Source organism: Clarias gariepinus, chromosome 24 (assembly GCF_024256425.1).
Source record: "Clarias gariepinus isolate MV-2021 ecotype Netherlands chromosome 24, CGAR_prim_01v2, whole genome shotgun sequence".
Lineage (NCBI taxonomy): Eukaryota > Metazoa > Chordata > Actinopteri > Siluriformes > Clariidae > Clarias > Clarias gariepinus.
This window is the reverse complement of record NC_071123.1, coordinates 15,516,673-15,532,348: the sequence shown is the minus strand read 5'-3', so window position 1 is coordinate 15,532,348 and position 15,676 is coordinate 15,516,673. Positions and strand designations below refer to the sequence as shown.

At 39.7% G+C, this 15,676-nt stretch overlaps 1 protein-coding gene across 1 annotated transcript; it reads left to right on the top strand.

Annotated features, from left to right (window-relative positions):
* The first annotated feature begins 904 nt into the window (after window positions 1-904).
* Window positions 905-15,555, top strand: bckdk (branched chain ketoacid dehydrogenase kinase). Its single transcript, XM_053485581.1, has 11 exons — window positions 905-1,284; window positions 3,828-3,896; window positions 4,017-4,127; window positions 5,144-5,191; window positions 6,439-6,558; window positions 6,662-6,760; window positions 7,922-7,995; window positions 10,287-10,415; window positions 12,103-12,192; window positions 12,798-12,953; window positions 14,294-15,555. The coding sequence occupies exons 1-11, from the start codon at window positions 1,045-1,047 to the stop codon at window positions 14,436-14,438; spliced, it is 1,281 nt and encodes a 426-aa protein (XP_053341556.1). The 5' UTR covers window positions 905-1,044; the 3' UTR covers window positions 14,439-15,555.
* Window positions 15,556-15,676: the final 121 nt, after the last annotated feature.

Here is a 15,676-nt window from a genome sequence, read left to right as displayed (position 1 = left end):
ACAAACCTCTTGTGTGGGTTGACCCAACATGCACCCAAATCTTTGTTGTTTTGTTCGCAGAACCACTTAGTTATCATGTTTGACTTATGACAAGCTGGAAAAGGCATTGATTGTGATAAAACTGATTTTGGATGGTTGGGAGAAGTTGCTCTCGGAGGAAGTTTTTGTAACATCCTTTATTCATGGCTGTGTTCTTAGGCAAAATTCTGGATGAGCCCACTCCCTTGGCTGAGAAGCAGCCCTACACATGAATGGTCTCAGGATGATTTACCGTTGGCATGACACAGGACTGATGGTAGCGCTCACCTCCATGTATTTCAAGAAGGGCAGAAAAGAAGTCACTCCTCTCCAGGAAAAACATCAGGACCAGACTGATATTCTGCAAAAGGAACAGACATGAGACTGCTAAGGACTGGGGTAAAGTCATTTTCTCTCACAAATTCCCCCCTTTTTTATTGTTTTGGGCATCAGGTAAAAAAAAAAGCTTGCCTGGAGAAGAAAAGGTGAGCGTTACCATCAGTCCTGTGTCAGACATTGTGAAAATTAATATTTGTGACATTTTCTAAACTTTTGGCCCTCTGTAGACTGAGGCAAACTGCCTAACCCTTTATTGGTGGATGAGTATTGAATTGAAATGGTGTTACTGGGGTAAATGTAATGTAAATGTAAATGTACTGGGGTGCACCGCACACTTCTGACTTCAGGCTGTTGTAGAAACGAACTAAAAAGCCTAGCAGAACCTGTTTTTATGTCGACATAAAAATGGATGAACCCTATAAGCATTAATGACGTGTTTTCTGCTTGGGCTCTGAACAATAGTGCGAGTCTGTAAGGGGGTGTGGCTTTCCCCACCATTCTAGCTTCTGATTGGCTAACTGCTCACTCCTTTAGTCGAAACAAGCAGCCGAGATATAAAACTCCGCGAGCGTGCTCGTGAGCGTGTCGGTTGGGACGTGCCTTTGTGCACATACACAGCGAGGTTAGATGGCCTGCTAGGCTGCGTGTGATCAGGAGAAATACCGGGGAGCGGAGAAACGGTGGAAAATGCGGCGGAGAGTGGCGTGCGGTGCGGCAGAGCTGCTGTTAGGCCGCGGTGGCGCTGTGAGGATGACCGGGCTTCGGCTGCTCCCGTCGAGCACAAAACCCCCCGCGGTGGAGAGCGGCGTTCACCAAAGATTCCGGTCGACGTCCTCGATGACGACTTACTCCGAGCTGGCTAGAGAGAGATCGAAAACCGTCACGTCTTTCTACAACCAGTCTGCCATTGATGCGTGTGCCGAAAAGGTGACCGTTAACTAAGGAGATAAAACCGCTGGCGTGCGCCGTGACGTAGAATTGCTGCGTCACCTTAGCAACGCTAACTTTTTATCTTAACTAGTAGCATGCTAATAGGTTTCTGCCCCTCAGCTAGATTCTGGCACTAGCGCGGCGGAGGTTCGACCTAAAATATAAACAGCATGGCTTTCAATTGTCTACCAGTTCAGACAGGTCTACTGTCAACATATGAGGTCAGACAAGGACAGCAGACCTGGGCTTGGTCCCAAATACCAGCAGTGAAGTACAGAGGGCGTGCAGAAGCTGATGGCACTTTAGGGACATTGTCATTGCAGTTAAAAAAAATATATAGTTTTAGGATTTATTATTATGCATAAGAAAACCAATGCTTAAATGTCTGCATTTTGCTAAGTCCACATCTGACTTTTTTCCTTTTATATATTATGTGTATAAGGCTATGATCAGGTGGCTTAGTGGTTGGCGCTGTCGCCTTGTACCCCCAGGCTCCAGGTTTGATTCCTGCGTTGGGTGTGTGTATATGGAGTTTGCCTTTTCTCCCCGTGCTTTGTGGGTTTCCTCCTGGTACTCCGATTTCCTCCTGCGATTAGGTTTATTTGTGTCTCCAAATTGGTCATGGTGTGCGTGTGTGTGCCCTGCGATGGATTGCCACCCTGGTTAGGGTGTAACCGGCCTCGTGTCCTAAGACTCCTGGGATAGGCCCCGGGCCTGCCGTGACCCTGTATCAGGATAAGTGCTATACACGATAAAGGTGAAGCGGGTTTAAAATCGGCTATGTCTTTATCTAACACAGATTTGTTTATCACGCTTGAAATCAGAAAAATACCTGATATGAGTCAAAGGATTTTTGCACAGCTATATTAAAAGCCTTTTTTTTTTTTGTTATAGCTGAATTGCCTGCCATTTAACACACCATATAAATGCAGATCAATTCCTGCTCTCTGTTTCACCCAAATGAGGATGGGTTCCATGTTAAGTCCAGTTTCTCTCAAGATTTCTTCGCATTACCATCTCAGGGAGTTTTTCCTTGCCACTGTCGCCCTCGGCTTGCTCACCAGGGACTATCTGACCATTCGGTTTCTACACAATCACAGTCCATACAAACTTAAATAATTCCTTTGATTGTATAAAGCTGCTTTGCGACAATGACGATTGTTAAAAGCGCTATACAAATATAATTGAATTGACTTACATTTTTTTAAACTCACTGTCCTAACAGCGCAATGCGGGACCATATTCCAGTCACTGCTGTACAGGTGTGAATGTGAAACGCAAGTTCATTTGTAATTGTTGTTGAGCTAAAATACATGCTTCTTTTGTGATTTGCATGAAAGAATTGTAGCATGCAGTAATGAGTTTTTTTTTTTTTGTTTTTGTTTTTTTTTGTGGTCTAAGGTTGTACCTGGTTATTTATGAAAGCCTTTTTTTTTTTTTAAAGAATTGCTTATAAACGGATGGAAAAGTTTGAGAGGTTTCACAGATGTTAGCCATTTAGAAGGAACCAGATGCCTGATGACAAATAGCCGCACACTTGTGCCCACACTGTCAACATTTTGCAAAAATGTACTTTTGAAGTGTTCAAACGTCCTGTTGTTGCTTTATCAGACTTCAATCTGTTTGGTCCTCTGAAAGCACCTTTACAAGGACAAAGTGTATGTTTTTGTCAAAAGATTATGTATGTCTTTTCTCAAAGCTATTTGAAAATAATTCTAAGCCAGAGTGGATATTTTGACTCACCCTCGTGCTATAGGAATAAGGAATCACAAATATTTATTTGTTCTGAAATAACACGCATGATTACGCCACAAAGTGCCTGCAGAGTGAGTACAGCGAAATCTGGAGTGTGTTGAACTTGTTTGTTTTACAGTGTTTGATTGAATATAGAAACACGCTGCTTAAACAGTTCACAGGTAGAGTTACTGTTGTAAAGCTGTTTTTCGTTAGGTCTGTAGCTCCCCTAAATAGTTGAATCCTCACTAGCCTCACTTAACAGTGTCGGTTAAATGAAAATATGTCAAATATTATGGTTCTGCCTCGTCAGGTTGTGGGGACCGACTGCGAAAATTCCATGGTGGTGTGATCTTTTTTTTTTTTTTTCCCCAGATTTGATTTATTCCCTCTACACTGCAGGAACTTACCTAAGATTAAGATTTCCAACTTAAACAATAACAACCTGTGTTTTTTTTTATTTTTATTATTACATTTTATATTCTGGAATTTTAGTAAAACGGTCCTGGTTTTCACTCGATATAGAAAAGATTAGCATTTCTCTTGATGCTACAGAGAAGCTGCAAAGTTCTTTGTATGTGTTGGGGGAGAACAACAGCTCTCACGGTTACAAAGTACTGACACTGGAGACTCCTTTCAAGAATTCTTTAGAAAACAAATCCTCTTTAAACAGGATTTGTTTTTATCAAATCAGATTGCATGCACTGGTTGTCATACAAGTCAGCACTCATGTCTCCGAGCTCCTGAAGAATCAGCATCGAGCATTTAACCTTGTTTTTTTTCAACTGCCGTTTTTCTTTCCTCAGCCTTCTGTCAGACTCACACCCGGCACCTTACTCTACTCAGGCAAGCCTCAGGATGAAAACCATATCTTGGTAATTACAGCCTGTAATTATAATCTATTTTAAACTCAAGTCCTTGTTGCTCTTGTTGATCATGTGTTGTCCGAAAACACTCCATAATTTCTCATGGCAGTTTGTGACCCTGTTTTGCAGAGCAGTGCAAGATACCTGCATAAAGAGCTGCCTGTGCGCATCGCCCATCGCATTAAAGGTTTTCGCAGCCTGCCCTTTATTATCGGTTGCAACCCCACCATCCTGCAAGTGGTGAGTTTACCTCCAGTTAAAGTGCTATTAGTGATACTGTAGTTTGTATGTTTGTGTATTGTAGTTGACGTGCACCTTCACAGTCGGTACGGAAGTTTATGGTGCATCAGTCAAACAGGCATTAATATTTTTAACCACAGTGGACATCAAGTGAAGGTGTTTCAGTCTTTCGCTATTTGGCTGTACTGTTCGTGCAAGAAAGAAATCAGCCCCAGCCTTCGAACTGACATGACTAAAATGTGCGCCCTTTATCATTACAATTACGAGTCCTGCTTTCTCGTTATCTGTCATGAGGCATGCTGATGATTTAAGACAATCTACCCCCATCTCCCCCTGCCTCGTCACCCGATCACTCAGAAGTACTGTAAGTGCTTTAAATATGCACATCCTTACTTCTTGTAAATCCTTCTTTTACTTCTGTGAGGATGCCTCAGAAAGCTTTATATTACTCCTCACAACATTAAAACGTCAAATTACATATGGTGTATGAATGCAGTGGGAAGCTAGTGCACATTTGTTTAATATCATTACATTATTTCAAGACATAAATATTCTTAAGGTGTGAGTTTAGCCTTTCTTTTTTTTAATCTGTGCAATCAGGCTTTTGTGTGCAAGTTGAGCGTGTTTACAATGAAATTCTCTCCTCACAGTGAACTCTAACCTACATTACATTCTTCTCACACAGGTGTGACACTCTAGGAACTTGTGAGAGAGACAGAGCTCAGAGACGGAGTGTTTTTTATCTGTGTAATTATATATAGCAAGATTTGAGTATAGTCCATTATATAAACGCACAAACATCAAGCAAACACATGTGTGTGACATGTGAGGGTTGTCCACTTCCAGTTTTCTGCTTGCCAAATGCGTCGTCCTTCCTTTTATTCGAGTTCTAGGAAGTCCTAAAGAACGCTGACCATGTGTGCGCGCTGCTGGAACCCTGCCATCTGGATCTAACACCCCCTTTTTTCTTCTTCCTTTTTTTCCCCTCTCTCTCATCCTGTCTCTTCTTCCCACAGCACGAGCTTTATATTCGGGCCTATCATGTGCTGAGCGATTTTCCAGCAGTAAGTACCTGCTCGTTTTTATCTCACATAGTTTAAAAAAACAAAATTAGCCAAAAAGGTTGGGTAAAGTTTACCGATCTGCTTTTAGCTGCTCTATAATTACAATTTTAACCGTCACTGTGGGCCAGAGACAGGAGCATGGGGTTAATTGTACTGTGAGTCCTAAGTGCTTGGTCATGGAGGATTTTTCAGTGTTGCGCAATGCATGTCATGAGGGCAGAATTTGGCAGGGCTGTTGGGAAGCAAGTTGTTTATAAAGTTTTAAGCTTTGTAAATATTTTTCTACAACGCCTTGTTTGGACTTTTATCTGTATAAACATGACAGAAGGTCCGGTGCCCGTGCTTGTTGGAGCAGCTTTTTAAGAACCACTTCAGAATTCATGCACAATAAGGAAGTCTTATTGTTTGTAGAGGTTTTCTAATATATTCTGTAAACAAAATAGTCCAGGGAATGACTGGGTCATGGCACTTGAGGACATTTATTTTTAGGGAAATATAATTTCATCGCCATGAACATGACCCAAGCAAGTAATAAAGGTCGACTTGCTAGACCACTAAGGAGCAGCTCAGTATCATGTTTTGGTTGCCTGTAGCTGACTAGACTGAAAAGTTGTAGACGTAATGACAAATAAAATAACAACCTAGTTAAGTGTGTTACAGACTTGATTCTGTTTTCTGGTTTCTCTTTTCTTGATTTTGGTTTCTGGCGCAAATAGCTTGTAGTTACAGCATCATAGACGCATTCACATTTTGATAATAATATTGAAACATAAATTGTTTTTGCGAAAGTCAACCAGGAACAAAGTTTATTTATAAATTTTTTTTAGTAGTTGTTGAAACTGCTTGTCACTACAAAGTAAAAAAAACAAACTAAAAGCTCACTCTTGAAATCTTCTAAACTGATAATGCTTCATCAGAGTGGATTGCAGATTACCTGTGATGATATTTTTTTAAGACAGTACATTCTCAAAGATTAACAGTCAATCTCATCAACTTCACCATGGTATTTATCATCTTATCAGCTGGCTCTTTTGTGGTAGAAACAAACCGTTCTAGATCACACACCAGGACCATTGTGTTCATTGATAAGGGTGGGGTTTTTTGTTTTTTTTTTTGGCTTGATTAAGCATTTTGGGTGTAAAATAAGGAGTTGCAATAGGTGACTGCCTTCTGTTTTATTTTATAGAGTTTAATTAAGGATTCCTTTTTTTTTTCTTGCGTGTTTATATTTTTTATTTGTTATCCAGATTAAAGACCAAGACACAGAATCTCGGTACAGCAAGCTCATTCAACAGCTCCTCGACGATCACAAAGACGTGGTCACCCTGCTTGCGGAAGGATTCCGGGAGTGTCGCAAACACATTCAAGTGAGCAAGCATCCATATCGTGGCCTTATTTGCGCTTAGTTCTTTGACAGTTGTGTCGCGTTAATTATTGATTTGTATATGCATGTGTTTATTTTTGTTGTAGGATGAGATGCTAGTGCGTAACTTCCTGGACACAACGCTGACGTCTCGTCTGGGCATCCGCATGCTGGCCACACACCATCTTGCCCTGCATGAAGAAAATGTACGTTTCTTTGCTTCTTTCATTTTTATTTTTATTTTTTTTTTCTACTTGGACTTGTAGTCTAGTCCACCATTTTTACTTTAACCTACGAAGGTAATGTTTAAAATCCAGCAAGTGCCAAACATGACCCCTGTCAGTTAGTGTTACTCCATGACAAATGTAACGTCTAAATATAAATGGCTGCGCTTTTGCTGATTCAAAGAACTTGTCATTGTCTCGTTTGTTAGAAAGGCGTTCAAGCCAAACCAGGAATTTTGATTGTGTAGAATAACACAACCAGTGTTAAAACAATATATTTTTTTCTTTTTAAATTTTATATATAATCACTTACACACTAATGCACTTAGCCCAGAGCCATAACGGGAGTACTTTGTTTACGTCTGAAACACTGGCCTTTTAGGAACTCCTGCAATAGACCAAACATGTAGAAATGGCTTGGAACGATGTCAGAACTGTACAGGGAATGTTTTCTTTTTTTTAAGAATCACGAGTTCCACTCGCTGTACACTTATGGGAATGACTACACTTGGCGCATTTAAAAATGTATATTTTATTTTTTTCCATTTGTGCCATTTAAACATTTTACTGTGGTTAAGTGTTCTGTGAACATCATTCGGTTTTGTGTCTTTATTTACATTTCAAGAACATTTTTTATTATTATTATTAAGTCCTGATTTGACTTGAACGGCCTCTCATATAAACTAATTCAAGAAATTGGGGCTAGTATTTTATCATATTTGCTGTAGTTACTGGGTAGATATTGTTCATGTCTTGATTATTACAGAACTAAAACATTCACCTTTTTTCACCTTTTGCTTTGTCGCTATTCTGTTATCGTTTAGTTACACAGTCATAGAGAAAGCAAGCTTGACTTGGAAGGAAACAAATAGGTTGACGCTTAAAACGATGTCAGGCCTGTAATGAGTTTGTGATCGTGGTCCTGCAAAATCAAATTAACTGGGCATTAAAGAATTATTTACAGAGGCTTGGACTTCCCTGTGTAATAAGTGCAGAGGTCGTGAACATGCACTTCTGAGTGGATATACAGTGTAGAGTGTGTGTGTTTATGTATTCTGCCATGGTCATTATTCAACCGCTTTGAAAATTGTTGAACCGTTTTTAACAAAGCTCTTATTTGGACTCTTCCTTTGCCATGTTCAGTCTGACTACGTGGGCATTGTGTGCAGACGTCTATCTCCTAAAAAGATCACTGAGAAGTGGGTGGACTTTGCAAGGTAAGCCTGTCTCTTTACCGTTATCAGCCCGTCTGGTTTGTTACTTTACACCCAACTGTATTTACATGGCCTAGAGTTTAAAGTGAAAGGACAAACTGCCCAGTTTATTCCAGGTCATCAATGATCTAAAATTAGATCACATCAAAGAGCATGTATCTGCTGGTAAAGACAACATTGCATGAGAGTTTTTGGTAACTGCTTTTACACAGGCTCTTCACTGTGACGTTTTCCTGAATCCCTTTTAGGTAAACAAAGCAGTTACGTAACAGATCATTAAACATTTCCAATTAGAGGATGGCACAAGCTTAACCAGAACAAAACACAAACAAGTCGAGAACATGCCCATAAGAGGAACAGAGCTTGGATGGTTATCTGCTCCTGTTCCTGGCAGGATGGAGTTCATAGTTGTTTGTGTTCTGTAGCATTTGAAGGAAGCAGAGCTGTTACTTTTAAAATGCTTATTGTTCATTTTTCTTGTAGTTATCGAGTTTCATGATGATCTGCACTCGTTGTCATGGTTACTTTCCAGCATGCTGATGTACAGTAGGTTGCCTTGTTTACGGATCAGCCAGTCAGAAACTAGTGTTTTCGGTATTTGTTCTACATCATTTATGTTCTATTTAATTCTGCTGCGTCACTCAGTTTGTCTTTGAGTTCACGTTATTGTGTTTTAACTCACTTACTTGTATGAATAATTAAATTTTGCTATTCAGAAATGCGACCGTCTCAACACTCTGTCCTCTGTGTTCTGACCTGGCATGTTTACAGATTTTTTCAGCACATAAAGCAGCCAAGCTCATGACATGCAAAAATCCAGTAGGATTTATCATCATAAGCACGTTCTGGTCCTTTTGATCTTTTTTACATTTCCATTTTGACTCTCTGTCTTTCATCGCTTTTATAATTTGAATGTGATATGTCCTGGAGTACTTACTTTAATCGATCTGTTCATTGCCAGGATCAAAGGCAGACTTTTTAGTCCTGCATAAGCAAATTAAACGAAGAGCTTTTTCATCCATATTAAAATGCCTGATGCATCATTGCTCTGATCTGTATACCTCGTCACCATTTGCAGACGCTAGAAATAAATTTATTTACGAATGCACCACTATAGAGATGTTAAATCTATTGCTGTCTGAGCTCATGCATGCAGAATATGGTTGATGGCTCTGTCTCTCTCTGTCACACTGCCATGTGATGCAAGAGTAAAAAAAAAATAAAAAAAAAAAAGAAATTGGGAGGCTTAGATTTCACTATCCGTTATTGCAGTACAAGTTCACGTCAATTCTGTTTAATAGTGAAGTAAGGATTGTGCACCCAAGGTTGATGGATACACATGCATTGCCTGGCCAAGTTGCTGCGAACATTTAATTCAGTCACCTTTAGCTTTGATTACAGCACACAATGTTTTGGTCAGTTCATGTGTGAAAATTATTCCTCATGCTCCCAGAGCACACACAGCAATGGTAAGAAAAACTGCATAGATGTAATAACCTGGTCATTCAGCAAATTCAGGTTGTCCCCTGACTTCATTTTATTGCCACATAACAATGCTGAGCTTCAACCTGACCAACTGAAGCAGCCCCAGATCATAACAATGCCTGCAGAGGATTGTACAATGGACGCTATACATGATGGGTGTATGTTCTTCTCCTCTTACCCTGATGTGCCAGTCACTCTTGAATAGGATCAGTCTGGATTCCTCAGACCACTTGACCTTTGATTTGATTTCTTTTCTTTCATTTATTTATTTATTTATTTATTTATTTATTAATCTTCACAAAGCTGACAGGTCTGCACTATCCTTCCAGGTTTTGATAGTGTATTAAAGGGGTTTTTAAACCTAGTTTCAGCTGTTTTCTTTTTATGATGCAACCCAATAATTTGCCCATTCAGGAATTATTATTTTTTTCTTTCCCCTTTTTTTTTCTCTTTCAGTACATTAACCATATATTTAAATCTGATTTATGTTTATACAATTCATGGGCTGCAATTCTGTTTAATTGGCACAGACCTTTGGCCCCTAATTTACTGTTCTAACTGATGATAAATATAGTAAGGGTTCTGAATAATACTGTTGTTATTATTATATAATAATATATCTGCTCTAAATATTTGATTTATGAAAAGCAACCAGTTGTCCAGCGTTCTTAATATGAAATCTGTTTGTCTGGTTTAAGATAAACGAAATGAATTTATTCCACTCGTTCTTAGTCAGAATTGCCACATTTATTATTTATATATATTTATTCATTTCTGCTTATCCTAATTCTCCTCTGTGCCCCTTTCAGGCGACTGTGTGAGCACCAGTACGGGAATTCCCCACGCGTCCGCATCAACGGTCACGTGGCTGCCCGCTTCCCGTTTATTCCTCTCCCCCTGGACTACATCCTGCCCGAGCTACTGAAGAATGCCATGAGGTAACCCCATGATCAGTTTCCCTAATGTTCCCGTATGCACAGTATGGTTCATTCTCACGCTTCCCAAATAGACATGAATTCTCTACATCAATCACCTGTGTTTGTTAAAACCTTCCGCTAACATCATGATCGTTGTTAAGGACTGCATCTCGAATCGCAAAAACTCTGACCTGAGATTTAAAAGCGTTCAAGTATGCGTCATTGTTAATTTGTTTAGGATGACTAAATAAAGTCTATTCCTCAGGTGCAAGGAGTCTGCACTCTTTAATGCACTACCATTTTTCCACTATGAGGATGTTTTTTGGACTGAGGGTTTATTTATTTTTGTTTTGTTGTCTTAAGTTTTGTGTAAATGAGTTTAACAGTAACACAACAAGAACAGTACCTTCAGTCAGAGCTTTCATTTTGAAAAGCTTGGTCAGACATGGTAACAAGTCAGCACTCTGTAATGCTTTCCTGGCATTTGGTATGTGATCTTATCTACAAACACTTGGGTCAGGGTGACCCGACCTGAACTTTCCACGCTGCAGGTCAAATCCTGCCCGAGTTGAACAGCTCCAGTTAGACCAAAGGTCATTTAGCACCTGGCCATTGTGTGTAATGACTCCAAAACAGTTCATGGTTGAGATTACTTGGCATTATCATGAGATTAAAGGTCGTCAAACAAACATCTACACAGACGTATAGTACTCGTTCAGACCTGCTATCCTTTGTTGATTTATGTTCAGATTATCTTTCATTAACAGTGTGTTGAATTTGGTTGGTTAGTTAGTTTTTTTCTAAATGTAGAAGATAAAGGACATTTTACTTTCACCTAAATTTAAAACACAAGGTGCGACATTCACAGTGGCAATGACAGACTTTTACCTTCTTGCCTTGAAAAATTGCTTTCATGCCCTATTAATTTCAGAAACCACAGGGGCAAGGATTTATTGTTCCCTTTTCTTATGTTCCGTTGGTGCAGTCATTGAAATGATCAAAGTGCAAGTAAAATCTCCACCCACTGATGCTGTGGCAGATCACCACACTTATTATGGAAAACATATTTTGGAAAACAGTTCTCCACATGCCCCACTAGCACTTTATACTCTGCGTAGTCTGTTTAGCATGTCACGTGACTTTACTTTGTGCGCGTGGGTCATGTGTACCTTATGTAGTCGTAGGTCTACGTGTGTGGTCATGATATTTGCATAAAGTCCATTTGGCAGTGAAGTAAAAACAGGTGTAAAATACCTGTTTGGCAGCTGAATGCCTGAAACTTTATAACTTTTTCACGTGAGGAAAAAAAATATTCTCTCATCTGGATATTTTTACTATTTGATAATTGATGCACCAAAAGGCCAAACTGTTGTGGTTGCAACAACTACAAGGTGCAACTCGCCCAGTGCAGGGCAGATATAACTACAAAAAAAACTAAAAATGCAGTCCTAATAAATGTCTTATTACACAAGATGCGAAAAAAGCAGATTTGTTCTACTATAATAGGGCAATCAGAAAAGTTCTCTAGGACAACAGCAAGTACTCTGATCGGTACTCTGTGTCAGAAAGTACTCAAACTGCTGGCAAAAAGTGGCATACATAATTTGGCTTGTGTATAATATCCTAATAAACTCTTGGCTGTGACGCTTGCGGTGACTCTGTTTATGCTCCATTTAACCCTTGCAAAATATGTTTGTGGTTTTTATAGGGCCACAATGGAGAGCCACCTGGACACGCCTTACAACGTCCCCGACGTGGTGGTTACCATTGCCAACAACGATACCGACTTTGTCATCAGGTCAGTGTGTGCAGCAAACATTTGGGGATATTCTGTCTATGGCAGTATGTCTGACTTGGCTTTTTTTTTTCTTCATTAAGAATTGACCAAACAGAATGTTGACAGCACATTGAAACCTTGAGACCGTACCTTTTGACGTCTGTGACTTCTATTTGCTGTAAAAGCACTTTTGGAAAGTTAATCAAATTCTTTTTTTTTTGCTCAGCACATCTAAACTAATGTATCTTCCTGATGACCCAGCACTTGAGCTTTGAGGCTGTTATCTAAGCTTTTAAGTGCTTATGTGAGGGCAGAGAAGCAGAAGTCCATTAACCCAAGGCACACAGGCACACATGTTGAGTGCTGAAAATAAAAATCTGTTTGCATATGTGATAAATTTGCCCATGGCACACAAGGACTATTTGTCTTACCATGTCCTAGTCAGCACTTTATCTGCTTGTTCACGACCGCAGTGATCAAGCATAACACAAAACACAATCGCCATCTGTTTCTAGCCTCATGCAGCTCAGGATTCACCCTGAGCTTTACTGTGTTTGAACCTGTCTTGCATTGTGGGTGAAGGAGATGACCCAGTGGTGACCCTGATTCACTGAGTTCTTGTGCAGGATCTCGGATCGGGGCGGAGGCATCCCCCACAGCATCATGGATAAAGTGATGGACTATCACTTCAGCACGGCCGAGCAGAGCACGCAGGACCCACGCATGAGCAACATCTTCAACACCATGACCAACAGCGGCCCTCAGTCAGGCCCCATGCACGGGTGAGTGAGCGTTACACCAGTGTTCTAACATTACACAAGCGCTTATACATGACAGTGTTTATTGTTGTCTATTTCATTTCTTTTCATCTTTTGATTTTATATCTGTTGATTTTGATTTGGCCAGCTACTTTGGACTACAGTTCGCTGCTTACTAGAAGATGAAGAATATTTAATACACTATACATAATGCCTACAGACTGTCTCTTTATGCATATACTCATTGGAGATATTTATAACTACAGGACAGTTGCATTCTAGTCATATGATTGCCTCAACAGTTGAAAGGCTCAGGTCAAACCAATCCAGTATAGACCAGTTTTAGCACACAGGCACTCTGGAAAATACCACATGGGTATTTTCGAACACCACTGCCCCCTACTGGGAGAATTTTTAAAAGCACCTGCACACATCTTGCTCAGCATTGACTCCCCACACACATCGCCACTGCATGATGTAATACCTCTGCAGTTCTTTCATTTCTTTATCCTGGTATGCCACAATCGAAATCATTATAACTACAGAGTTTTCTTGACATTTAGATATTTTTTGGCTTTATGGTTCATCACAGTTGAGCTCTAGCTAGGGCACTGGTGGCTCAATGGTGGGTTTATTGCCTGCCATGCGGAAAGCAGCCAAAAAGATTAACAGCAGCAACAACAGTTGAGCTTAGGCTAAATGTGTATCATTTAGCATGTTGCCATAATATGGATTCCATGCTCTGGATTACCAAGTTTGTGTAACTATCATTTTTTTTTTATTTTTTTTTTATTTATTTATGTGAATAGTATTATTGTTGCAGAGAGATGTTTCAATTTGAGGTAAGGCAGAGTTTAGTTGGATACTGTGGAAAAAAAACCCTAGTGATAGACCCCAGATGGTTATGCTTTTAACCTCCCTTTTGTGTCCAGTGGGCCGAACCTAAAACATCCAAAAGACAAAGTACACATATGCCATTTGTATAATCAACCAGCATGAAGAACCCATTTGCTACACCCAACAAAAAAAAAGAGGACTCTTATGTTACAGTTGTCCTTCATGCTCACATGTCCATAGCATCTTGTTGCTTGTGGTGGGATTCTTGTCATGGCACACGCTTGTGTAAACTATTTTTGGCAGGCTTTTTTTAAAAAGCTTAGTGTTTATTTCCAACCTGAATATTATATTTGATTACGTATCTTTAAATGTTCAAGTTTGAATTAGATACTAAAGAACTTTTCTTTACGAGGAGTAAGCAGAAATCTTACACAAAACAGCGTTGTCAGAACAGAACATTTTATTTTATGCACAGATCTACATGTCTAACATGATTTGCTGTCCCTCACACGGTGTCTCATCTGTAGGTTTGGTTTTGGTCTGCCCACCTCAAGAGCGTATGCCGAATATCTGGGTGGCTCGCTGTCTATCCAGTCGATGCAGGGAATCGGCACTGACGTTTACCTGCGCCTGCGTCACATTGACGGGAAAGGAGAGAGTTTCAGAGTGTGACGTAGCAGCCAAAACTGCCAGTCACCATGATCACGCGTGTTTTTCACCAACGCCTGGAAGCTTTACTGTTCACCGATCTTCACGGACATTGCTTCCTATGCTTACTTTTTCTTTAAATATAATATTTTTTTCCCTCTCTGCATGGAAGAGTCTAAAAAGAAGAAAGACAAAAATTTAAAGTTACTGACGTGAATCGCCTAGAAAAGCTCCTGGAAGAAGATGCCTTAGGATAACAACTGAACTCGTCAGAGACTCGGCGCTCTTTTCTGTGACTGATGCTGAGTGAAAGGCTTATCGTAGTGGTTATGAGTGATCATGCTATTGGCATAGATGCAGAATGTACTGTACTTAACTGCCTTACGGAAACCCTGAACTCTGGGATTGGGCCGCTTGTTCTGCATCACCCAGTGTGTAATCAGAGTCGATTAAAAGTGCACGTTTTCCCCTAAATAAGCTTTTGATTTTATGTAGGTTTCCTGGGCAAAGCAGACTGCCTATAGAACAAAGCGTGGTAAAGTTTTTTTTTTTTTTTTGTCATGCTTGTCCATCTCTTCAGGATTTTGTTTAAAGGTGTATTGAAGTAACATTTTATTCATATTTGAATATTATTTTTCAGCTGTCTTCTACATGTGGCCTGGTTCCACTCACATTCCAGTAGAGGTCAGTCGTGAAAATAGGACATAATTCATCGTTTAGTTTAATTTAATATTGTTAGTCACAGCAGATCACTATTGGAAATGACTATAGGATATGACGCATTTGTACCTGTGGAGTTTTTTTTCTGAACATGCATGTTGAAGGACTAGAGGGTCTTTTTTTGTTGTTGTTTTTTTTTTTTTTTTTTGTGGTCCGAGTTTGCCCTCTACAGGTTCAAGATAAGTATCAATCTATGCTCTAACAAAGCTATAGTATATATTACACTGCCTGTAATATTGTGTACAAAGTTATGGACTAACCTGCATACTTGCCACAGATTCCTTTTGTGAGGTGTCCAGGTTGATGTCAAGGATGGGATCATTTTATTAAATTTTTACTTGTCAGTGTTGTTGTGTTTCCTTTATATATGCCAGGTTTGTGTAGTTTCTTGGGCATTATAAAAATCCTAATTTGAGCAAAACCATCTGCCTCACCTGTTTTTTTTAGCTAACTTCTCATTCTGTTTTTGGATTCATTTAGTAATCCAAGTAAAGAACACTACACACTGGACTACGCTGTTTGTAGGAAAAGAATAAACTGAT

Bases quoted from the DNA above. Each gene is read 5' to 3' on its own strand.
- bckdk (XM_053485581.1), top strand. From the start codon at position 1,045: ATGCGGCGGAGAGTGGCGTGCGGTGCGGCAGAGCTGCTGTTAGGCCGC. The intron at 4,128-5,143 runs GTGAGTTTACCT...TTCTTCCCACAG, and splicing joins ACCCCACCATCCTGCAAGTG to CACGAGCTTTATATTCGGGC. The intron at 6,761-7,921 runs GTACGTTTCTTT...TGCCATGTTCAG, and splicing joins TTGCCCTGCATGAAGAAAAT to TCTGACTACGTGGGCATTGT.